General features: G+C 55.6%; 1 protein-coding gene across 1 annotated transcript in view; it reads right to left on the minus strand.

Moving 5' to 3' along the window:
• Positions 1 to 25,358, minus strand: part of STAG3 (stromal antigen 3) — a 48,864-nt gene that overhangs the window by 15,385 nt on the left and 8,121 nt on the right. Inside the window, exons 6-29 of the mRNA XM_038768249.1 lie at positions 24,975 to 25,051; positions 23,759 to 23,963; positions 22,580 to 22,731; positions 20,161 to 20,234; positions 19,033 to 19,156; positions 17,825 to 17,923; positions 16,462 to 16,541; positions 15,166 to 15,273; positions 14,778 to 14,892; positions 14,485 to 14,590; positions 14,064 to 14,167; positions 13,513 to 13,605; positions 13,323 to 13,412; positions 11,473 to 11,673; positions 10,337 to 10,407; positions 9,672 to 9,759; positions 8,844 to 8,924; positions 8,419 to 8,511; positions 8,118 to 8,289; positions 7,861 to 8,036; positions 4,703 to 4,804; positions 4,108 to 4,256; positions 2,298 to 2,426; positions 2,022 to 2,185 (exon numbers count right to left, since the gene is read on the minus strand). Coding sequence (XP_038624177.1) covers positions 2,022 to 2,185; positions 2,298 to 2,426; positions 4,108 to 4,256; positions 4,703 to 4,804; positions 7,861 to 8,036; positions 8,118 to 8,289; positions 8,419 to 8,511; positions 8,844 to 8,924; positions 9,672 to 9,759; positions 10,337 to 10,407; positions 11,473 to 11,673; positions 13,323 to 13,412; positions 13,513 to 13,605; positions 14,064 to 14,167; positions 14,485 to 14,590; positions 14,778 to 14,892; positions 15,166 to 15,273; positions 16,462 to 16,541; positions 17,825 to 17,923; positions 19,033 to 19,156; positions 20,161 to 20,234; positions 22,580 to 22,731; positions 23,759 to 23,963; positions 24,975 to 25,051 — 2,853 coding nt within the window. The remainder of the gene's footprint in view (positions 1 to 2,021; positions 2,186 to 2,297; positions 2,427 to 4,107; positions 4,257 to 4,702; positions 4,805 to 7,860; positions 8,037 to 8,117; positions 8,290 to 8,418; positions 8,512 to 8,843; positions 8,925 to 9,671; positions 9,760 to 10,336; positions 10,408 to 11,472; positions 11,674 to 13,322; positions 13,413 to 13,512; positions 13,606 to 14,063; positions 14,168 to 14,484; positions 14,591 to 14,777; positions 14,893 to 15,165; positions 15,274 to 16,461; positions 16,542 to 17,824; positions 17,924 to 19,032; positions 19,157 to 20,160; positions 20,235 to 22,579; positions 22,732 to 23,758; positions 23,964 to 24,974; positions 25,052 to 25,358) is intronic.

The raw sequence follows: 25,358 nt of genomic DNA on the forward strand, positions 1-25,358 counted from the left end.
ACAGTATGAAGCTCAGAGAAGCAGCGTGGCTCAATGGAAAGAGCCCGGCCTAGGGAACCACAAGTCATGGGTTCAAATCCCGGCTCTGCCAACTGTCAGCTGGGTGACTTTGGGCAAGTCACCTCACTTCTTTGTGCCTCAGTTACCTCATCTGTAAAATGGGGATTAAGACTGTGAGGCCCACGTGGGACAACCTGATCACCTTGCATCCGCCCCAGTGCTTGGAACAGTGCTTTGCACATAGTAAGCGCTTAACAAATGCCATCATTATTATTATTATTTGGGCAAGGAATGTGTCCACCAACTCTGTTATACTGTCGTTCATTCATTCAATAGTATTTATTAAGCGCTTACTGTGTGCAGAGCACACTGTCCTCTCCCAAACGCTTAGTCCAGTGCTCCGCACACAGTCAGCGCTCAGTAAATACCACTGATTGATCGATACAAGGTAATCAGGTTGGACACAGGGCCTGTCTCACATGAAATTCACAGGCTTCATCTCCAGCGCTTAGAACAGTGCTTTGCACATAGTAAGCGCTTAATAAATGCCATTATTATTATCTCCATTGCACAGTTGAGGAAACCGAGGCACGGAGAAGTTAAATGACTGGCCAGTTTCTTCCCCTGGCTCCGGGTAGGTGCAGGGGGGACCCCTCATCCACTCAGGGCGGATTTGTTTTTGGGCGAAATATGACAGAAAACCAAAAGACTTCTGAGCCCGGGGTGGAGACCTTACGCTTTCTGATTTCCTCATCGCTCCTCTGGAGCCCTGTGGATGAGCCCAAGAGAGATGCAGCTCGGCTTAGTGGACAGAAACCAGGCTTGGGAGTCAGAAAGACCCGAGTTCTAATCCCGGCTCCACCGCTCGTCTGCCTCGTGACCTTGGGCCAGTCACTTTTCTTCTCCGGGCCTCAGTTCCCTCGACTGGTGATCAAACCTGTGAGCCCCATGTGGGGCAGTGACTGTGTCCAACCTCATGAGCTTGTATCTACCCCAGCGTTTAGTACAGTGCCTGGCACATGCTAAGTGCTTAACAGGCGCCACAAAAGAAAAAAAGAGAGAGAGAGAAGGCAGAGTCTGAAGACAGAGGTGTTGCCCAATGGAAACGGGACCGGGGGTGAAGGGTTTCCTGCTTCGGCCTGTCGTTACCACATGACATGTCCCGGGACCAATTACCTAATTTTCCTGGGTTGCAGTTTCCCCCGTAGGTAAAAAAAAAAAAATGGGAACAATCCCATCCCAAGCCCCATTCCTGCCCTCTTGGGGAGAGGGAGAGGAGGGAGATCTCTCAGAGCGGGGAGAGGCCAGGGAGAAGCAGCATGGAAGAGCCCGGGTGTCAGAAGGGCCTGGATTCTAATCCCTGCTCTGCCACTTATCTACCTGGGGAGAGTCCCTTCACTGGGCCTCAGTTCCCTCATCTGTAAAAAGGGGATTAAGACTGTGAGCCTCTTGCGGGACAGGGATCCCATCCAACCTGATTAGCTTTTTCCTGTGCCAGGGTTCAGAACGGTCCCTGGCACACAGTAAGTGCTAAATCCCATTAAAATAAAATAAAATAAATGAAGGGGGCGGTCGGCCCCGGGGGATGTGGTTTATGTAGAGATGACCTGGCCGAAACTGGCCTTAAAAAGCCAACTCTTTCTTAACAGAGCACTGCCAGTTTTCCTACGTGTTCCCGTCACCTGTAACGAACGGGAAGTTCCCCGGGTCGGACTCCCCATCCGGGGTCGGCTCTCAAAAATCACTTGACTTCGGCCCCTCCCGGAGGGGTGCCCCTGCTGCCGTTTAACGTCCCGGTCTCCGCAGGGAAGGGGCGGGGGGCTGAACCCCTCGCCCGGGGGTCGTTGGCATCCCCCGGCCCCGGCTTCCAAGCCGGTCGCCTTCAGGACTCTTCCGTTCTGAAAGAGTGGGCTCTCGCCCCCCGGCTTCTCCCCCATCCCCATCTCTATCTGTCCCTCTGTCGGTCTCGGGAGGAGAAGAGGTTGCTGTTGGGAGCTGAAGAGCTTAGGTGGGAACCTTACTTTCCAGACGACGCCTCTTGGCCTGGGGCTGATCCTGGAGGCTGCTCTGGGTGGCACTGGCCTCCTCCGGGGAGCTGAGGGAGCGACTGTAGGCCAGGACGGGCCCCCAGGGCTGGCTGGGGGGCTCGGGGAGCTGGTCCAGTCTCCTCTCCAGGTAGGACAGCCTGTGAGGGCGGGGAAGAGGGTGGGCCGGGGGAAGGGGCGTCCACACCGTTCAGCCCCCAAACCCGGCCGGCTTGCGGCGTCCACTCCCGGCCCGGGGCGGGGGTGGCTCACAGCAGCTTCTTGTCCTGGCGCAGGAGGCGGGCCGAGAACTCCATCAGCAGCTCCAGGAAGGCCAGGTTCGGGGGCTGTTCCGAGGAGCCCGCTGGCGGGAGCTCGGCCAAGGAGAACTTGATGCCTTCTCTGATCGGGGGGATGGAGGAGAAACGCTTAAGATGGTGGGGGGGGATGCCCCCTCCACACCACACACACAGTCCCCATCCCCCCTCTAGACCTTCTATTATTATTCTTTTTATTTGTAAAACATTTACTATGCGCATCCATCCAGCGCTGGGATGGACACAAGCACATCGGGATGGACACGGTCCCTGTCTCACGTGGGGCTCACAGTCTCAATCCCCATTTCCCAGATGAGGTCACTGAGGCCCAGAGAAGTGAAGTGACTTGCCCAGGGTCACACAGCAGACAGGTGGTAGAGACGGGAGTAGAACCCTCTGGACCGTAAGCTCCCTGTGGGCAGGGAACGTGTCTGTTTATTGTTATATCGTACTCTCCCAAGCACTTGGTCAAATGTTCTGCACACAGTCAGCGCTAAATAACACGACTGACTGACTGACTGACCCCAGCTCCATCAAACACCTGGCTTCCCTTAAGAGAAGCAGCGTGGCTCAGTGGAAAGAGCCCGGGCTTTGGAGTCAAAGGTCACGGGTTCAAATCCTGACTCTGCCAATTGTCAGCTGTGTGATTTTGAGCAAGTCACTTCACTTCTCTGTGCCTCAGTTACCTCAACTGTAAAATGGGGATGAAGACTGTGAGCCCCTTGTGGGACAACCCGATCACCTTGTATCGCCCCAGCGCTTAGAACAGTGCTTTGCACATAGTAAGTGCTTAATAAATGCCATCATTATTATTATTCCCTCTCCTCTCTGGATCCTGACTTTTTGGGGTGAGGACTTAGATTGGCCCCAGGGAGATTAGGAAAATGATAGATGGGGGAGGAAGAGAGAGAGAAAGAAAAAGAGAAAGAATAAAAGAAAGAGAAAGGGAAAGGGAAAGAGAAAAAAAGAAAGAGAAAAAGAGAAAGAAAAGAGAAAGAGGAAGATAGGGCCCTCTGCCCTTCTGGAGTCCCTATGCAGCTTGCAGGGTGAATCCAGCCAACGTGAGGACCCAAAAGTATCATTAAGTCGAGGGTAAAGGAATGAGCTGGAGGTTCTGATTTTACCTGTACATATTTACTATTCTGTTTATTTTATTTTGTTAATACATTTTGTTTTGTTGTCTGTCTCCCCCTTCTAGACTGTGAGCCTGTTGTTGGGTAGGGACCGTCTCTATATGATGCCAACCTGTACTTCCCAAGAGCTTAGTCCAGTGCTCTGCACACAGTAAGCGCTCAATAAATACGATTGAATGAATGAATGAATGAATGAAAAAAATAATAATAATGATAATAATTGTGGCATTGGTCAGGCGCTTACTACCTGTCAAGCCCTGTGTTATTTACTCATTTATTTATAATGATGTCTTGTCTCTCCCCCTCTAGACTACAAGCTCGTCGTGGGCAGGGAACGTGTCTTTTTATTATCCTGTTGTCCTCTCCCAAGCGCTTAGTCCAGTGCTCTGCAGACAGTAAGCGCTCAATAAATACAGTTGAATGGATGAATGAACACTGGAGCCTCAGACCATCGGCTCAGACCGAGTCCCTCTTCCCACCTGAGGCTCCCAGTCTAAGGGGGAGGTCTGACAGGCTTCATTCCCGTTCTCCCAACGGTGAAGGAAGGGAGACCCAGAGAAGTGAGCGGTCTCCCCCAGGCCCCCGGACCCCCGGCCGCCCCCTCGGCCGCCCCCCGCCGCTCTCCCCCCTCACTTGTGCAGCATGACGATGAGGTCCCGGTTCTGCAGCTGCTGGGGGCCGAAGCTGAGGGCGAACCTGCGGGCCAGGTCCCGCATCTCGCCGAAGGCCGGGAGCCCCTCCAGGCCTCGGGGCCCCTGCTCCTGCAGCGTCTCGGTATACAGCTGGACCCCCACGCAGCCCGGAAACAGAAAGGGGACCCCCCCTCAGACCCCATCCCCATTGGATGGGGGGCTGGGGAAGGCAACGGCAGGGAGGAACGACGGCAGGGTGGAACCCCAGCCCTGGGGACCCCTCCCTCACCCCCTGCACTCTCCCCACATTCACACCCCCTTCTTTCCCTCTCAGGGATGAGGGGCTTCCCAGACCGCAGTGGGGGGGACAGACACCTTCTTCTTTCTCCCTCAGGGGTGAGGAGATTTCCAGCCTGGAATGGGGGACACGCACCCCCTTCTTTCTCCCTCAGTTTCCGGCCTGAAGCGGGGACACCCACCCCCTTCTTTCTCCCTCAGAGGCGAGGACCTTCCCAGTTTGGGGTGGGGGGGAAGGCTGAGCCCCTGGGGTCCCCCGCCAACCCCTCCGGCTCTCAGGCGGCGGAGGGAGGATGTACCTGCTTGAGGCTGAGCAGCAGGATGTGGGCACACCTCCTCCGGTCCATCTGCCGCAGCCGGGTCAGGGTCTCCTTGATGATGTCGCCGTAGTCGTTGTGGAACTGGGGAGGGGGTGGGCGCGGGCCGCAGAGAGGGGAAAAATCCAAGATGCCCCCACTGCGGGAGCGACCTCACTTCCACGGGATGGGACGGGGTGATGGGACAGCAGATAGGCGCCGGGAGAACCCACGGGATCACACTGCCCCCTCAACATCTCCTCTAATAATATTCATTCATTCAATCGTATTTATTGAGCGCTTACTGTGTGCAGAGCACTGCACTAAGCGCTTGGGAAGTACAAGTTGGCAACATATAGAGACGGTCCCGACCCAACAGTGGGCTCAAACTATGGTATCTGTTGACTGCTTACTCTGTACCAGGCACTGGACTAAGCGCTGGGATGGATACGAGCAAATCGGGTTGGACACAGTCCCTGTCCCACGTGGGGCTCGTACTCTCAATCCCCATTTCACAGATGAGGTAACGGAGGCCCAGAGAAGGGAAGTGACTTGTCCGAGGCCACACATCAGACAAGCGGCGGAGGCGGGATGAGAACCCATGACCTTCTGACTCCTAAGCCCGGGCTCTAACCGCTATGCCACACTGCTTCACGAGCTGTCCTCATTCATTCAATCATATTTATTGAGCGCTTACTGTGTGCAGAGCACTGTAGTCAGCGCTGTATGCTGCTCTAGACTGTAAGGTCCTTGTGGGCAGGGACTAGGTCTGCCAACTCTGCTTGCATTGTCCTCTCTCAAGCCCTTAGAACAGTGCTTTGCACACAGTAAGTGCGAAATAAATGCCATCATTATTATTATTAGTGCAGTGCTCTGCACACAGTGCTCAATAACTACCATTCATTCACTCATTCATTCAATTGTATTTATTGAGCACTTACTGTGTGCACAGCACTGTACTAAGCGCTTGGGAAGTACAAGCTGGCAACATATAGAGACGGTCCCTACCCATGCTGACGATGCCAAGTCACTTCACTTCCTTGGGCCTCAGTTCCCTCACCTATAAAATGGGGATGAAGACTGTGAGCCCCGCGTGGGACTACCTGATTACCTTGTATCTGCCACAGTGCTTAGAACAGTGCTTGGCACATAGTAAGCGTTTAGCACACACCGTCATCATCATCCCCCTCTAGACTGGAAGCTTGCTGTGGGCACGGGACGTTGCTACCAACTGTTCTGTTCTGTTGTCCTCTCTCAAATGCTTAGTACATGGCTCTGTACACAGTAAATGCCGTCGGGGATGACGACGTCCCCCTCTAGCCCGTGCGCTCGTTGTGGGCAGGGGATGTATCCGTTTACTGCTCTACTGTCCTCTCCCAAGCCCTTAGCACAGTGCTCTGCACACGGTCTGGATGCAATACTGACCACCACTTGGCTCATCTCCCTACCTCCTTCCTCTCCCCACAGCACCTGTATATATGCATATATGTCTGTACATATTTACTACTGTATTTATTTTACTTGCACATATTTATTCTATTTATTTTATTTTGTTAATATGTTTTGTTCTGTTGTCTGTCTCCCCCTTCTAGACTGTGAGCCCGCTGTTGGGTAGGGACTGTCTCAATATATTGCCAACTTGTACTTCCCAAGCGCTTAGTACAGTGCTCTGCACACAGTAAGGGCCCAATAAATATGATTGATTGATTCCCAAGAGCTTAGTCCAGTGCTCTGCACACAGTAAGCGCTCAATAAATACGACTGAATGAATACTGAGAACTCACCTCCTCCAGGAGGCCTTCCCACACTGAGCCCCCTTTTTCCTCTCCTCCTCCCCATCCCCCCGGCCCTACCTCCTTCCCCTCCCCACAGCACCTGGATAGATGTTTGTACAGATTTATTACTCTATTTATTTTACTTGTACATATTTACTATTCTTATTGTGTTAATGCTGTGCATCCAGCTTTACTTCTATCTATTCTAATGACTTGACACCTGTCCACATGTTTTGTCTTGTCGTCTGTCTCCCCCTTCCAGACTGTGAGCCCGTTGTCGGGTAGGGACTGTCTCTAGATGTTGCCAACTTGGACTTCCCAAGCGCCTAGTACAGTGCTCTGCACACAGTAAGCCCTCAGTAAATACGACTGAATAAATGAATGAATGAATCTCCCGCTGCCCCCCGCTGACCCCTTGGTGCCTCGAGTGAGCCTGGGAGGGCAGTCCGAGGGGGGCGAGACCCGGCCCCAACTTCCTCTCCCCCCGATTCTCCCACCGCCCCTGGCCCCATGCCGCCCACCCGGACCGTGTGGGCCTGGGCCCGGGTCCGACCGGGAGGACTGTATCAGCCTCCTCTCCGATCTCCCATCCTCTTGTCTCTCCCCACTTCAATCCATACTTCACGCTGCTGTCCGAATTGTCTTTGTCCAGAAACGCTCTGGGCATGTTACTCCCCTCCTCAAAAATCTCCAGTGGCTACCAATCAATCTGCGCATCAGGCAGAAACTCCTCACCCTGGGCTTCAAGGCTGTCCATCCCCTCGCCCCTCCTACCTCACCTCCCTTCTCTCCTTCTCCAGCCCAGCCCGCACCCTCCTCTCCTCTGCCACCGCTAATCTCCTCACCAGGCCTCGCTCTCGCCCGTCCCGCCATCGACCCCCGGCCCACGTCATCCCCCTGGCCTGGAATGCCCTCCCTCTGCCCATCCGCCAAGCTAGCTCTCTTCCTCCCTTCAAGGCCCTACTGAGAGCTCACCTCCTCCAGGAGGCCTTCCCAGACTGAGCCCCTTCCTTCCTCTCCCCCCTCGTCCCCCTCTCCATCCCCCCGCCTTACCTCCTTCCCTTCCCCACAGCACCTGTATATATGTATATATGTTTGTACATATTTATTACTCTATTTATTTATTTTACTTGTACATATCTATCCTATTTATTTTATTTTGTTAATATGTTTTGTTTTGTTGTCTGTCTCCCCCTTCTAGACTGTTGGGTAGGGACCGTCTCTCTGTGTTGCCAACTTGTGCTTCCCAAGCGCTTAGTCCAGTGCTCTGCCCACAGTAAGCGCTCAATAAATACGATTGATTGATTGACCGATTGAGGTCCGGTCTCCGCCCCGGCGCCCGTCCTGCGCGTCCGTCCCCCGGCCCGGGCCCCCGCCGCCGCTCACCTTGCTGTAGTGTTTGAAGACGTCGGACGCGGCTTCCATGTCCAGGACCCCGTAAAGCAGCAGTTTGCAGAATCCGGCCAGGAGGTTCCGGCGCTGGTGCAGCAGCCCGATCTGTTTGTACCGCTCGTCTTGCTGGCCCTGCTCGTCCAGGTCTTCGTCCTCCTCGTCCCCAAAGCCTGCCGGGGCCCACTGGGTGGGTCAGGGGCCCGGCCCCCCGGCCCTCCCCCGCCACGACACCTTCCCCCGGCCCTTCCTACTGGAGTCCTGCTTCCCCGCCGCCGGGAGGAAGACGTGGTCCATGAGGAAGCTGGCGAGCTCGGCCTGCAAGGTCTCCTCGGGCTGGTAGACCAGGGGCTTCAGAGCCTCGCGGCCCCCCAGCAACATCTGGGAGCTGAACATGAGGAGCTGGTCGCTCAGCAAGATGAAGGCCTGGGTTCGGGGAGGTGGCGAGGGGGAGAAAGAGGGGCAAGAGAGGGTGGGCGGCCTGCACCTCCGGGCCTCCCCCGGGGTCCCGGCTTCCTCCCCGCGACCCCTGAGGGGCGGGGGCGGGCCCCCCACCTGCTCCCGGATCTCGGCATCCACATCCGACAGGCAGCTCTGGCAGTAGCCAAAGAAGGTCAGCATCTTCCGCTTCACGTCCAGCAGCTCTTGCTGGGGGCGAGCCGGGCCGAGACCGAGGGAGACGGAGAAAGACGGACAGGGGACATCGCGAGAAGCGTGCTTCGTTCAATCGTATTAAGCGCCTACTGTGTGCCGGGCACTGTACTAAGCGCTGGGGAAAGTCCAATACAGAAACAGCGCCCGCATTCCTTGCCCACAACGAGCTCACGGAAGCCCCACTTTTCCTCATCTCCCACTCCCTTCTGCGTCACCCTGACTTGCTCCCTTTGATCGGCCACACCACCGCCCCACAGCATTTTTGAATACATCCATCGTTTTATTTATTTGTATCCATGTCTGCCTCCCCGCGGGCCCTCACTCACCTGGGAAGGGTTGGTGGTAGACAGACGGGACAGAGACCAGAGGACAGAGAAGTGGACAATGGTCAAGGCTGGCAGGATCACCTGGCGTACACACACACACACACGAGAGACTTTGAGCTTGTTGTGGGCAGGGAATGTCACTGTCTATTGTTTAATTGTACTTTCCCAGGTGCTTAGTACAGTGCTCGGCTCACAGTGAGTGCTCAGTAAATATGACTGAATGAGTGAATGAGAGTAAATCAGTCCATCAGTGGTATCTGTATAGTACAGTGCTCTGCACATAGTAAGCGCTCAATAAATACGATTGATGATGATGATGATCTGTATGCTTGGGAGAGGACAATACAGACATGATCCCAGCCCTTAAGAATAGTAATAATCATTAAAAAAATAATCGTAATGGTTTTTGTTAAGTGCTTACTATGTGCCAAGCGCTGTACTAAGCACTGGGGTGCATACAAGCAAACAGGGTTGGACGCAGCCCTGTTTCACAAGGGGCTCACTGCTTCAATCTGATTACCAGATTACCTTCTGTCCTTCCAGCACTTAGACTAGTGTCTTGCACATAGTAAGCGCTTAACAAATGCCATCATCACACAGCTGCGAAGTGGCAGAGCCGGGCTGGGAACCCACGACCTCTGACTCCCAAGCCCGGGCTCTTCCCACTGAGCCACGCTGCTTCTCGAGGGCGGCGAGGCAGGAACGACGGAGTCGGAGGGCGGCTGGGACGGGGACCGCGAGGGAGACCGGCGAGCCCACGGGGACATGGAAAGGGGGGGAGAGAAAGCGGGACGGGGTGAGGGGTGGGGACGATACGGGGCGACTGACCTGTTGGGGCACTTCCCCACTGTCCACAGCTTTATGCAGCAGGCGGCAACATGGCTCGTGCAGCTCCCAGCGGGTTAGATCGTGGGCGCTGGGAGAGGAGGAGGAAGATGAGGAGGCGCCCTGAGAGGCCGGGACGGTGGACCCTTCCTCCCTCATCACCCCCTCATTCATTCAATCGCATTTATTGAGCGCTTACTGTGTGCAGAGCACTGTACTAAGCGCTTGTAGAGACATATAGAGACGGTCCCTACCCAACAACGGGCTCACAGTCTAGAAAGGGGAGCAGGACGGGCTCTGGACAGGAGTGTGTGCACGCTTGTGTGCCTGGGTGGGTACGGGCACAGGGGAAGATGGAGATTGGGGAGGGGACCGGCAGGCAGGACAATCATATTTAATGAGCGCTTACTGTGCACCGTACTAAGCGCTCGGGAGAGGACAACGGAACAATAAACGGACTCGTTCCCCGTCCACGGCGAGCTTACAGTCTAGAGGGGGCGGCCACACACTAACAGAAATCAAGAAATGACGGAGGTGGTCATAGGTGGTGTGGGGCGGGGACGGGGGGGAGGAATAAAAGGAGCAAGTCAGGGTGATGCGGAAGGGAGCGGGAGAAGAGGAAAGGAGGGCTTAGGGCGGGGCAGGCCTCGCGGAGGAGACGGTCTCACTTGTGGAAGGCAGAGAGGCGCTTCAGCGTGGCGGCCATGTTGTACACCTCGTCCTCGTCCAGGTAGGAGGCCTGAGGGACGGAGGGGCCGCTCGTTAGTCGCGGGTGGTGGACCCCCGGGGCCCGACGGGGCGCGTGCCAGGACGCCAAGATGGCATTCGACGGCCCCGGCCCGGGCCCGCGGGGAGCTGACCGACCGGCGGGGAAGGAGAAAAAACCCAGAAACAGCAGCTCCGGAGAAAAATAAGAACTGTAGGTATTTGTTGGGTGCTTTCTCTGAGGCCGGCCCAGCACTTAGAACAGTGCCTGGCACATAGTAAGCACTTCACAAATGCCATTATCATCATTACTATTATTATTAATAAGACAGGCCATGCCCCTCTCTCCTGTCTCATCCATCCATTCATTCATTCAATCGTATTTACTGAGAGCTTACTGTGTGCAAAGCACTAGACTAAGCGCCTGGGAGAGGACAACAGAACAACAAAGGGACACATCCCTATCCACGATGAGCTCATATCCAGTCAATCAACAGTATTTACTGAACGCTTCCTGTGATAACAATAATAATAATGGTGGCATTTATTAAGTGCTTACTATGTGCAAAGCACTGTTCTAAGTGCTGGGGAGTCCACAAGGTGATCAGGTTGTCCCACGGGGGGCTCCCAGTCTTAATCCCCATTTGACAGATGAGGGAACTGAGGCCCAGAGAAGTGAAGTGACTTGTCCAAAGTCACCCAGCTGACAATCATCATCATCATCATCATCATCAATCGTATTTATTGAGCGCTTACTGTGTGCAAAGCACTGTACTAAGCGCTTGGGAAGTACAAATTGGCAACATATAGAGACAGTCCCTACCCAACAGTGGGCTCACAGTCTAAAAGGGGGAGACAGAGAACAAAACCAAACATACTAACAAAATAAAATAAATAGAATAGATATGTACAAGTAAATAAATAAATAGAGTAAAAAATATGTACAAACATATATACATATATCGGCAGAGCCGGGATCTGAACCCATGACCTCTGACTCCAAAGCCCGGGCTCTTTCGAGCACTGTACTGAGCGCCTGGGAGAGCACAATACGACAACACAACCAGCGGGATGGGCCCCCAGCCCCCGCCCCCCAGACCTGCAGCAGCTCGCTGAGCTCCTGCTGGAAGCGATCGGTCAGCAGGTCCACCAGCTGGCTGCGGGCGAAATCCCCCCGGCTGAAGAAGGTGAACTGGGGGTTGCAGAGCAGGTAGAGGGAGCGGGCGGCCGCCTCCAGCACCCTTGACTCGGCGTGCTTCTCCACCACCTCCCTCAGCTGCTTCAGGAGCAGCTCCAGATGCTGCAGGAGGGCACGGGGGGCGAGGAGGTGGCCGTCAGGGGCGGACCCACAGCCCACGGGGCCCGCAAAGGGAGGGAGGGAGGGCGCGCGGCTGGGAGAAGTCGCCCAGTCGATCGCATTTCTCGAGCGCTTAACTTCTAAGCGCTTGGGAGAGGACACTAGAACGGCCACGTCCCCTGCCCACAATCAATCAATCAATCAATCGTATTTCTTGAGCGCTTACTGTGTGCAGAGCACTGGACTAAGCGCTTGGGAAGGCCAAGTTGGCAACATATAGAGACGGTCCCTACCCGACAACGGGCTCACAGCCTAAAGTCGAGAGGGCGGAGAAGGGAACATCGGGAGCCCCGGTTCCGGGTGGAAAGAGGCCCGGCCTGGGAGAGAGAGGACCTCCGGTTCTAATCCCGGCTCTGCCGCTCGTCGGCTGGGGGACGGCCTGGGCAAGTCGCTTCCCCGAGCCTCGGCTCCCTCATCTGTAAAATGGGGATGAAGGCGGAGAGCCCCACGTGGGACGTGGACCGCGTCTGACCCGATGAGCTTGTGTCGCCCCCACCCAGCGCTTAGTACAGTGCCTGGCCCAGAGTCAGCCCTTCTATTTATTTATTTCTTCTAGACTGTGAGCCCACTGTTGGGTAGGGACTGTCTCTATATGTTGCCAACTTGCACTTCCCAAGCGCTTAGTACAGTGCTCTGCACACAGTAAGCGCTCAATAAATACGATTGATTGATTGATTTTATTTGTACATATTTATTCTATTTATTTTATTTTGTTAATAGGTTTTGTTTTGTTCTCTGTCTCCCCCTTCTAGACTGTGAGCCCACTGTTGGGTAGGGACCGTCTCTACATGTTGCCCACTTGTACTTCCCAAGTGCTTAGTACAGTGCTCTGCACACAGTAAGCGCTCAATAAATACGATTGAATGAATGAATGAATGCATGAACACCATAAAAACAAAAGAAAAGGACAGAGGCTGAGGGAGAGGATTATCTCAACCGGTGCTTAGTACAGTGCTTGGCACATTGGAAGTGACGACGATGATGGTGTTTGTTAAGCGCTTACTATGTGCCAAGCACTCTTCCAAGCGCTGGAGGGAATACAAACAGTGCTTGCCAGTGTGGCTCAGTGGAAAGAGCACAGGCTTTGGAGTCAGAGATCACGGGCTCGAATCCCGGCTCCACCACACGTCTGCTGTGTGACCTTGGGCAAGTCACTTAACTTCTCTGAGCCTCAGTTACCTCATCTGTAAAATGGGGATTAAGACTCTGAGCCCCACGTGGGGCAAACTGATCACCTTGTATCCACCCCCCAGCGCTGAGAACAGTGCTTTGCACATAGTAAGCGCTTAACAAATGCCACCACTTAATAAATGCCATTACAAAAAAAAGGTAATCAGACTGTCCCTCGTGGGGCTCACGGTCCTCATCCCCATTTTGCAGATGAGGGAACTGAGGCCCAGAGAAGGTAAGTGACTCGCCCCAGTGCTGAGCGGATAGCAGAATGATTTAGGAAGGGGGAAGTGAGGCCTGTGGGGGACACGGAGGGAAGAGGGCTGGCCCCCAGGACGTGAGGTGCCTGGGTTCTGGGGCTGAGGAGGGAGGAGTAAAGGAGGGGGTGAGGCGGGATGCCCGGCCCCCCGTCGGCCCCTCACCTTCTCCAGCCGGCCAGTGCAGTAGATATTCAGGTCGAAGTAGGTGATGAGCTGGAGCAAAGGGGCGACCTTCTCCGCGTCGGCCGAGTACTGCGGAGGGCGGGGAGGTCGGCTGACCCCGGGCTCGGGGGGTCCCGGAGGGGCGGCGGCCCCGGATCCTCCCCGCCGCTCCGTCCCGCCACCCCGTTACCTTGGCCAGGAGCTGCGGCAGCACCGGGATGAAATGTTCCGTCAGCTTCATCCTGTCATCCGCCTGGGCCCTGCGCTCTTTGGCGGAGAAATTCTGTGGTTCCGAGGACACGGGGGAGAGGAAAGAGAAGTGGCGCACCCCCCTCGAGTCAGTGCCGTGACGCAGAGGAGAAGCCGCCCTCACCCGGCCCACCCCGGGCACCCCTGGCCCGGCCCGCTTGGCGGGAAGCAGCGGGGGGGTCTTTCCTTAGGAGTTGGGTGGAGGGAAGCGAAACGGGAATTACCCCACGGAGGCCGTGGCGATGCCGCCGTCTGGCCCGTCGGAGCGGCCGGCCCCGGTTCCCGGGTCTCCCGGGCGGGGGTGAGCTTTACGGTTCGGAGGAGACAGGAAGAAGAGAGACAGAGACAGAGACAGAGACGAAGGCAGACGAAGGCTCCCCGGACAGCGGAAGTGTGAGGTGGGAAGAGCGTCTCCGTCGCGCGGTGCTGGCCGGCCTGGCCGGCGGACCCCGGGGACGGGCTTCGGCCCTTCCGCGCCCTCCCACCGCGTACCTTGCGCCCGGTGGCCCGGCCCACGGGCGGGTGACCCTCGGTGGCCTGCCGGGCGCTGGACACGAGGATCTCGATCAGGGTACTCTCCTGCACATCCTCCAGGCCTGCCGGCGCGGTTGGAAACACGCGGTCGGCGACGGCCGTCTCCCGCCCCGGGACCTCCCACCCCACTCACCGTCCCGGATTGAGCCCCTTCCCCGCCAGGCCCGGGGGCAGGTCCCCCCACCTCCCCCTTGTGCGTCCTGGCCGATTCCCCTCGCCCCTCGAGGTGGGGCGGTCCTTGACCTCCCAGATGACCCCGGCCTTGGGGAGAGGGGAAGGCCGACCACCCAGACCAACCCCACACCCCGGCCCGCTCTCTTGGGATTTAGGGGCCAGAAGGCCCCAGGCCCCAACCGGGAAGCGCCCCCAGCCCTCTCACTGTTTTCTGCCTCCAGCAGCAGCACGGACAAACCCTCCCAGTTCTTCAGCTGAAGCCCCGCACAGTCCCAAAGACTGTCTACCAAGTAGGCTGTGTGATCGTGGAGCTGCCAGGGAAGTGAGCAGAGGGGCGTGTGTTGGGGTGGGGGGGTGGCGCAGGAGAGGGAGTCAAAAATGCCCCGCATTTCCTCCCACCTTCAATCACCGACCCCCGTCACCCTGGCATCCCCCTCTCCACCCTGCCCAGCCCGACCTCGGTGTCTCCCCCCGACCTCCCGCGGCCCAGGGCGGCACCTCGCTCTCCATCGAGAAGGCCAGCAAGAGCTGGAAAAACGTTCTGTGGAGTCTCTGCGGCTTCCCGGGTCCCATCTCCATTTCGTCGTCCTCCTCCTCCTCGGGGAGGAACAGCCTTGGGCGGGGAGAGGGGGATGGGGAGGAGATAACCACCAAATCCAGAGAGGATCCGTGAGGGATGGGAAGACTCGTGGAAGATGGGGAAGGGAGGTGGGGGAGTCTGGGGGGAAGGGGGCCGGGTGGCTGGGCGAGCAGAAGAGGTGCTGGGAAACACAGGGAGCCTGACGGCAGGGAAACCGTGGGATTGGGGGGGCGGAGGGAGGAAGACTGTAGCCCCAGAGATGCTGTGGAGGATGAGGGCGGGGGGCGGGCCGCCCGGGCCCCTCACTTGTGGTAGAGGAACCTCCCTGCCGCGGAGGCCACGGCCCGGTTGGAGGCATACACCACGGGGTAGACCTTCTCGCAGTTGGCTTCCGTCAGCACCCCTTCCATGTTCCTGCCGGGGGGGAAGAGGGCCACGTGTGGCTGGGGGGGGAGGGCCGGGGGCCGGGGTTCCCCCGCTCCCCTCGCACCCCCGCCGGCTTTGTTCTTTCTGGTCTCAGGCCCCCGACGGGCCGAGCCAGAGATGAATCAGTCCCCATGGATAGGGGTTTGGGGACCCCCCAACCCCCGGCTCCCAGGAGACCCATCCAAAGGCAGAAGATGGGGAGGGGGAAGGAGGACGGCACAGATGGGTTTGGTCCAGGTTCGAGGCAGGGGAGAGGGGGGAGAGAAAGGGGAGGACCAAGAGGGGAGGGGATGAGGGGAAGAGGGGAGGGAGGAGGAGAGGAAGAGGGAGTAGAAGGAGAAGAAGAGGGAGGAGAAGGGGAAGAGGGGAGGAGGAGAAGGGGAAAGGGGGGAAGGAGGAGGAAGATGAGGAGCTGTAACAGTGATGATGACATTGCTCCAAGAGAAGCAGGAGCTAGATCAGAGAGAATGAGGTGTGAGGGAGTTGGGCCAGCTGAGCGGCAGAATAATAGTAATAACTGTGGTATTTGTTAAGCGCTTACCACGTGCCGGGCACTGTACTAAGCGCTGGGGGTGATACAAGCAGATCGGACTGGACACGGTCCCTGTCCCACTTGGGGCTCACAGTCTCAATCCCCGTTTTACAGATGTGGTAACGGAGGCCCAGAGAAATAAAGTGATTTGATTAGAGAAGCAGCGTGGCTCAGTGGAAAGAGCCCGGGCTTTGGAGTCGGAGGTCATGGGTTCAAATCCCGGCTCCGCCAAGTGTCAGCTGTGTGACTTTGGGCGAGTCACTTCACTTCTCTGTGCCTCAGTTACCTCATCTGCAAAATGGGGATTAAGACTGTGAGCCCCCTGTGGGACAATCTGATCACCTTGTAACTTCCCCAGCGCCTTGCACATAGTAAGCACTTAATAAATGTCATCATTATTATTATTATTATTATTTGCCCAGGGCACACAGCAGAAAGTGGCAGAGCCGGGATTAGAACCCGTGACCTTGTGGCTACTACGCCTGGGCTCTCTCCATTACGCCATACTGCTCTTCCTCCTTTCCTGGAGGTCTCTCAGCACAGGAGAGACCTCGGCCCGCTAAAGCCGGAGTCACACTACCAGGCAGCGTCCCCCGCCCCTCCCCGCCGGCCCTTGGGCCTGAGTCTTTGCAGCCGGGACTCACTTCAGGATGAGGGTCAGCAACTTGATGGCCTCCACTGCGACGTCCCATTCCCGGTCCAACACCATGGAAACCATCCGTTCCTGCGAGGGAAGAAGATGGGGAGGCTGAGTCCTCTTGCTGGTGGCGGTGGCCGCCTGCCCTCGCCATCCGAATCCGGCGCGCTGGCTTGGGAGCCCAAGGGCCACGGAGAGTAGACGCGGGGGATCAGGAGAGGCCGGGCGGGGTGCTAAGAATGAAGGGAGAGACGAGGCCGAAGGGGAAGAGGAGGAGAAGGAGGAGGAAGACACGGAGGAAGAGCAAAAGTGGCCACAACCCTTCTGGGCTTCTCTGGCGGACCGCGGTGGCTCTAACCCCCACAGGGATCACAGTCTTCAGTCCCATTTTAGAGAAGAGAGACCCTGAGGCACAGAGAAATGAAGTGAAGAGAAGGAGTCCTACCTCCTTCCCCTCCCCACAGCACTTGGATATATGTGTACAGATTTATTACTCTACTTGTACATATTTACTATTCTATTTATTTTGTTAATGACGATGATGATAATGGCATTTATTAAGCACTTACTATGTGCAAAGCACCGTTCTAAGCGCTGAGGAGGTTACAGGGTGATCAGGTTGTCCCACGTGGGGCTCACAGTCTTAATCCCCATTTTACAGATGTGGGAACTGAGGCCCAGAGAAGTGATTTACCCAAAGTCACCCAGCTGACAACTGGCGGAGCAGGGATTTGAACCCATGACCTCTGACTCCAAAGCCCGGGCTCTTTCCACAGAGCCACGATGGGCACATAGCTTTAATTCTATTTGTTCTGACGATTTGGACACCTGTCTACATGTTTTGTTTTGCTGTCCGTCTCCCCCTTCTAGGCTGTGAGCCCGCTGTTGGATAGGGACCGTCTCTATAGGTTGCCGACTTGTACTTCCCAAGCACTTAGTCCAGTGTTCTGCACACAGTAAGCGCTCACTAAATCCAACTGGATGAATGAATGAAAGTGACTTGCCCACCATCACGCAGCAGAAAATAAGACGAATTGGGGCATTTGCTAAGCGTTTCCTAGGTGTCACACACAGTATTAGGTTGGATCGAAGCAAATTGGGTCAGACACAACCCCCGTCCCGCACGGCCCGATCGGTCATCACTCTCATTTTCACTTGAGGCCCAGAGGGGTGAAATGACTGGCCCACGGTCACCCGGCGAAGTGGGTGAGAAGCCTGGTCCTCTGACCGTGGAGCCTGTGCTCTTTCCACTAGGCCCGCGCGGCTTCTCTCTGATTGAGGGCAGGTGTCTCGGGAGGGGCCGAGGACGGCCGGGTGGTCCGCCCTCCCTCCCCCCGGCCTCTCCCAGCCCCCCGGCCCGGCCCCCTCACCTTGAAGTGACTGGTGAAGAGTTCCATGTGGCCGATGAGCTCCCTGCGGCCGTACAGCCCCTGCAGGGCCTTAAGACACTTGAGGCGTACTTCCCGCTGCTGGAGGCCGAACAACACAAAATAATAATAATAATAATGGCATTTAATCGTATTTATTGAGTGCTTACAGGGTGCCCAGCACCGTACTAAGTCCTTGGGAGAGTGCAATGCAACGATAAACAGACACATTCCCTGCCTACAATGAGCTTACAGTCTCCCCCTTTTAGACTGTGAGCCCACTGTTGGGTAGGGACTGTCTCTATGTGTTGCCAATTTGTACTTCCCAAGCGCTTAGTACAGTGCTCTGCACATAGTAAGCGCTCAATAAATACGATTGATTGATTGATTGATTGATAGAGGGATAGTGAATCGCGCCCGGGCTTGGGAGTCAGAAGGACCTGGCTCTCGGCTACTTGTCTGTTGTGTGACCTCACGCAAGTCATTTAACTCCTCTATCCCTCAATTACCTCATCGGTAACATGGGGATAAAGGCTGTGAGCCCCGCGTGTTGAGCGCTTACTATATGCCGAGCACTGTCTTAAGTGCTGGGGTCGATACGAGGTGATCAGGTTGTCCCACGTGGGGCTCACAGTCTTAATCCCCATTTCACAGATGAGGGAACTGAGGCACAGAGAAGTTAAGTGACTTGCCCAAGGTCACACAGCAGACGTGTGGCGGAGCCAGGATTCGAACCCATGACCTCTGACTCCAAAACCTGAGCTCTTTCCACTGAGCCACGCTGCTTCTCACTTGCTGCTTCACACTTGCTATGTGTCAAACACTACTCTAAATGCCAGGGGAGATACAGTTTTCTTTAATGCTATTTGTTATGCGCTTCCTAGGTGCCAGGCACTGTACTAAGCGCTGGGGTGGATACAAGCTAGTCAGGTTGGACACGGTCCTTGTTCCGCATGGGGCAGGGAAGACCAAAACAGGGTAAAGATGACAATGGGAAATGCCCCCTGCTCCGCACCTGTCCAGGGACAGACTACACACAAACACACACATACAGAGGGGTGGGAGACGCCCAGGGAAGCCCACCACGACGCAACTCTCCAGAGGCTGCATCACCCCCCATTTTGCTCCCTCTCCCTTCCACGGGAAGCACAGGGGAAAGCATTGCGGGGATTGGGGGGATGAGGGGGACCGGGGAGGGACGGAGACCCCACCTTATCGTGCAGCGTCCAGCCGATGTACTTGAGGTAGCTGTCGGAGAGGAAGGAAGCGCTGTAGCTCTGCATCCAGGTTCCGAGCTCCTCCACGCAGATGGAGCGGATCTCCGGCAGGACGTCCCTGGCGGGGGCGGTCAGGGTATCTACTGAACGCCCACTGGACACCGGGCTCTGTACTCAACTCGCCAAACTAGCTCTCTTCCTCCCTTCAAAGCCCTACTGTGCCCTCACCTCCTCCAGGAGGCCTTCCCAGACGGAGCCCCTTTTTTTCTCTCCTCCTCCCCATCACCCCCCCCGCCCTACCCCCTTCCCCTCCCCACAGCACTTAATAATAATAATAATAATGGCATTTATTAAGCACTTACTATGTGCAAAGCACGCTTGTATATATTTGTACATATTTATCACTCTATTTATTTTATTAATGACGTGTTGGGGAAGCAGCGTGGCTCAGTGGAAAGAGCCTGGAGTCGAATCCCGACTCCGCCAATTGTCAGCTGTGTGACTTTGGGCAAGTCACTTCACTTCTCTGGGCCTCAGTTCCCTCATCTGTAAAATGGGGATGAAGATTGTGAGCCCCCCGTGGGACAACCTGATCACCCTGTAACCTCCCCAGCGCTTAGAACAGTGCTTTGCACATAGTAAGTGCTTAATAAATGCTATTATTATTATATAGCTATAATTCTAGCTATTCTGATGGTATTGACACCTGTCTACTTGTTTTGTTGTCTGTCTCCCCCGCCTAGACTGTGAGCCCGTTGTTGGGTAGGGACCGTCTCTATTTGTTGCTGATTTGTACCTCCCAAGCGCTTAGTCCAGTGCTCTGCACACAGTAAACGCTCAATAAATACGACTGAAAGAATGAATGAATGAACTCGTGGGAAGGAACCATGTGAAGCCCGAGGCGGGCTAGCAGGGGAGACCGTCGTCAAGACGCTGACCGTCAGGTGGATGAAGAGGTGGAATCAACCCCTCTCCACCCCTGGCCCTTCCCTAGCCGGGGCTTCGGGTGAAAACCGGGAGGAGGGGCCTCTCACCCCGTGGCGGGAGAGTGTGGGGGGTAGTAGGTGGGGTGGACGGGGGGCCCGCCGGCTCTACCTCCGGGCTCCTCCCCTTCCCTCTCACCTGTAGCGGTGCACGAAGACGCCCTTGAAGATGCTGTTCATCATGCCCTGGAGTTCCTCCTGCTGCTCCTGGAGCTGGGAAACGGCCATGGGCGCAAGCCAGAGACACCCTCAGCCAAGGGAGCCGAGGCTGGGAGGCCCATTCCTTCCTCGGGCCTTCCCCTTCCCCCGGGTTCCAGGCCACAGAGACCCCCCCCCCAAAGAGATGCGCTGCCTTCCCCCTCCCTTTCCCCATCCCGCCTTGCTCCTACTCCAGGAAACGAGAGTTGGGACCGTTCTGGTTTGGGACGATCGTGGTTTGGGCTGTGGGGGTGGGAGGCTGTCACTCGTGGGAGAGATGGATTCGGAGTCTGGATCTGCCCTGGCCAGCCTGAGGGTCGGAGGCCCTTGGGTGGGGTGAGGGGGGTGCAAGCCAAACCCGGAGGCAGTCCAAGACGGATGGTGCCGGCCTCCCAGGAGTCACTGGGTCTGGCCGATCAGACCACCTCATTGCCAGCAGTGGCAAGCCAGCGGGCACAAATCCCTCTGGACTTGCTCTGGGGCGCACAGGGAAGCCCCAATCCGAAGGGTTTCGCCAGATCCTTTTCTGTTCCTCTCATCTCCTCCTCCCACTGCCCGTATCCCACTCCTCAGCGAAAAGAGAGAGAGGAGAGAGAGAAAGAAAAAGAAAGACAGAAAGAAAAAGAGAGAGAGGGGAAAGGGAGGAAGGGAAATCAATCAATCAATCAATCAATCAATCAATTGTATCTATTGAGCGCTTACTATGTGCAGAGCACTGTACTAAGCGCTTGGGAAGTACAAATTGGCAACACATAGAGACAGTCCCTACCCAACAGTGGGCTCACAGTCTAAAAGGGGGAGACAGAGAACAAAACCAAACATACCAACAAAATAAAATAAATAGGATAGAAATGTACAAGTAAAATAAATAAATAAATAAATAAATAGAAGAATAAATATGTACAACCATATATACATATGGAAGGGAAGGGAAGGGAAGGGAAGGGAAGGGAAAGGAAGGAAGGGAAAGGGATGGAAAGAAAGAGAGGGAAAGAGAGGGAGGAAAAGACGGAGAGGGAATTGGAGAGGAAGGAAGGGAGGGAGGGGAAGGGTCTGTGAGACTTTGGCCAGGAGACGCCCGCCCAGGGCTGGGGATTCCCCCAGCCTCCCCCCGGCCCCGTGGACAGCCACAAGCGGAAGCCCCGGTCCCTCAGAGCCGCCTCTGTGGTTTGCTCTGATTCACCGAGGTCGAGGGTCAGGGCTGCACGGGGCAGGGTCAGCCCCCGGTCACGGATCCGGGCCCCGCGGGGAGAGGAAAGGACAAACTCGAGACCGCGGCGGGAGGAGGTGACGAGAGGGTTGGCGAGGGCAAGGGGCCCACCCTGGGAGCGGTCAGTGGCCCTAGAGTCCGGCCCACGGATCTGCTAGACTGTGAGCCCGTTGTTGGGTGGGGACCCTCTCTATATGTTGCCGACTCATACTTCCCAAGCGCTTAGTACAGTGGTCGGCACACAGTAAGCGCCCAACAAATACGATTGAATGAATGAATGTGTCCGAGCTGAGGAAGTGGATGAGGGATGGTTGAGGCGAGAAAGGAGAGGAAGGAGCAAAGGAGACGACCCAGAAAGAGCAGGGGAAGAAATGCTGGGAGCGGGGGTGTGTGTGAAATAGACGGGGGTGGCAGAAATGGACAATAAAGGATCTGGACCCAGGAATCTGAAACCAGGGCCCGGGGTTTGGGGAGGGGACGAATGATCTCGAGATCCTCTGGCTTGAGGAAGGGACAGGGGCCGGGAGGGGGAGGCTGAGGCAGTTCCTCCAGAGAAGCAGCACGGCTCAATGGAAAGAGCGTGGGCTTTGGAGTCAGAGGTCACGGGTTCAAATCCCTGCTCCGCCAATTGTCAGCCGTGTGGCAAGTCACTTCACTTCTCTGTGAGCCCACTGTTGGGTAGGGACCGTCTCTATATGATGCCAACTTTACTTCCCAAGCGCTGAGTACAGTGCTCTGCACCCAGTAAGCGCTCAATAAATACGACTGATTGATTCTCTGTGCCTCAGTTACCTCATCTGGAAAATGGGGGTGAAGACTTGGAAGCCCCCTGTGGGACAACCTGATCACTCTGTAACCTCCCCAGTGCTTAGAAAAGTGCTTTGCACATACTAAGAGCTTAATAAATGCCATTATAATAATTCCTAATAATAATAACCTCCCCGGGCCCGGGCTGCCCACCCTGTGGCCTCCTCACTGCCGCGGTCGGCCCGTTGCCGGGACGTCAAACCCGGGGCGTCCCAGAGCCTCTCTCAGGGGCAGGAGGAGGGACGAGGGTCGGTCCACCCATCCAGGAGTTGGTTGAGGTCGGTGGCGGGGGGCGGGGGGGTACAAGGATGGACCCGGTGATCCAGGGGGGTGTCGGCCTCACCTCCTTGCGCTTCTGCAGCAGGTTCTCTATGCGCTCAGGGGCCTGCTGCCCCGGCCCCTTGCTGCATTCTACCTCGTACTGGCGCTGGTTGTTGTCCTTCTGCAGGCTCAGGTGGAGGGCCGTCTTCACCAGCGCCGTCATCAGCTTCATGGCTGGCAGGACAATAAATACGACTGAATGAATGAATGACAGTGGGGGGGACGGGGGAGGCGGCGGGGGGACCGTCTGAGAGACCGCGACCCAGCCCGCGGGGGTCTGACCACGATCCTGACCGGCAGTGGTAAGGAAGAGAAGCCCTCTAGACTGTCAGCTCGTTGTGGGCTGGGAACGTAGCTGTTTCTGGTTCTGTACCTGTATATATGTTTGTACGTGTATATATATATACAGGACCTGTATATATGTTTGTACATATTTATTACTCTATTTATTTATTTATTAAATATATGTATATATATATATATATATACATATATATATGTATATTTTATTTACTTATTATGAGAAGCAGTGTGGCTCAGTGGAATATATTATTTTATTTATTATGAAAAGCAGTGTGGCTCAGTGGAAAGAGCCTGGGCTTTGGAGTCAGAGTTCATGGGTTCAAATCCCGGCTCCGCCACTTGTCAGCTGTGCGACTTTGGGCAAGTCGCTTAACTCCTCTGTGCCTCAGTTCCCTCACCTGGAAGATGGGGATGAAGACTGTGAGCCCCCCGTGGGACATCCTGATCACCTTATAACCTCCCCAGCGCTTAGAACAGTGCTTTCACATAGTAAGCGCTTAATAAATGCTATCATTATTATTATTATTTATTTTACTTATACATATCTATTTTATTTTGTTAATATGTTTTGTTCTCTGCCTCCCCCTTCTAGACTGTGAGCCCGCTGTTGGGTAGGGACCATCTCTATATGTTGCCAACTTGGACTTCCCAAGCGCTTAGTCCAGTGCTCTGCACACAGTAAGCGCTCAATAAATACGATTGATTGATTGATTCTGTTGTCCACCTCCAAGCGCTCAGTCCAGTGCTCTGCACACGGTAGGCGCTGGATAAATGCCACCGAACGAATGAAGAGGCTGCAGAGGGGGATCCCGGTTACGGGACGGGGAGAGAGGAGGAGCCCGGACGGGGAGGGACCCAGACCCCCAGCCCTCCGGGGCCCTCCCTCCCTCCTTCTCACCGGCCAGGGTGCTGGTGTGGCGGAAGGCGCGGACTTGAGAGTCGGAGAGGCCCGTGAGCAGGGAGATGAGGGTATCCATGAGGAATTCGTCGTAGAGGAAGCTGTAGCGGCACTGGTGCACCAGCGAGCTGATGAACTCACAGAAATTACCCCGGAATTTCTTCCAGGCCGGGCCGGTGGCCGACAGGGGGTATTCCACCGAGTCCTGGGGGGCCGGGGGGAGACGGGAAGGGGAAAGGTGGCTGTCAGCCCAGCCGCCAAGACGAGGCTCTTCTCCGGGGCCACGTCCCAGTAGCGTTTTGGAGGTCTCTCTCCAATACTCCCTGACTAATCACTTACTGACTCTGGGCCTCAGTTTCCTCATCTGTACAAAGGGGACACAGACCCCTATTCTCTCCTCCCTCCTGAGCCCCACGTGGAACAGGGACCGTGTCCAATCTACTTCTACTGGCTCAGCAGAAAGAGCCCCGGGTTGCGAATCGGAGGTCGTGGGTCCTAATCCCGGCTCCGCCACTTGTCAGCTGTGTGATCTTGGGCAGGTCACTTCGCTTCTCTGGCCCTCAGTTCCCTCACCTGTAAAATGGGGATGAAGCCCCCACGTGGGCCAACCTGATTACCTTGTATCTACTCCAGTGCTCAGAACAGTGCTTGGCACATAGTAAGCGCTTAACGAGTACCAACATTATTATTATTATTACTGTGTCGACTCCACAGTTTAGTACAGTGTTTGACACATAGTAAGCACTTACGAGATACCACATTATGCAACCCTACCCCCAGCCCCTCTTCCCATCCTGTCCTGGCTCCTCTCCCCTCAGGCTCCCCAAGTCTGCACCCCCCCATCTCCCCACAATCTCCCAAGGAATATTTCTGGACAGTCTTGTTGGTTGAATGTTTTCAGACTGTGAACGTCCCCGCCACCCAAGACCACCCAACCCACGTTTGGACCGCACTAAATCACACTTCTGCATTCTTTCCCAGCGCTTAGTACAGTGCTCTGCACATTGTATGCGCTCAACAAATGCTATCGCTACTATTTAGGAGTCCGCTCTTCAGCTCAGAGTCGGAGGTTCCCAGATTCACTGGATTTCCAACCTACCTTGTGTCTGCCCCAGCTCTTAGCAACAGTGCTTGGTGCATAGTGAGTGCTTAATGGGTACCACAAATATTATTTACCCTCATCCCCTCTGGGGCCATATGGTTCTCCACCCCCTACCTCGTTAAACTTCTCCGTCATCTGTTGGATGATCTCTGAATTCTGCAGGGATTTGAACATCCCCAGGGTCACTGTGCCTGTCGAAGGAAGAGCAAAGAAGGTAAAAAAATTGGGAGGACGGGGCCGTTACGGCTTCCACTGGCCTTTTGACAGCTGAAGGGAATGAAAAGCAACAACGAAAGAAAAGAAAAAACCCTCCATTTTGCACCTCAGTGACCTCATCCACTTTCCCACGACCCCTGGGAGCCAGGCACGGGGTTTCCATTTTATAGAAAGGGAAACTGAGGGGCAGATCACTCAATTAATAAATCATATTTCCTGTGTGCTTACTAGGTGCCAAGCATTGGGAGAGTACAACGCCACAGAATTAGTAGATACATTCCC

The sequence above is a fragment of the Tachyglossus aculeatus genome, chromosome Y4 (genome assembly GCF_015852505.1).
Source record: "Tachyglossus aculeatus isolate mTacAcu1 chromosome Y4, mTacAcu1.pri, whole genome shotgun sequence".
NCBI classification, from domain to species: Eukaryota; Metazoa; Chordata; class Mammalia; order Monotremata; family Tachyglossidae; genus Tachyglossus; species Tachyglossus aculeatus.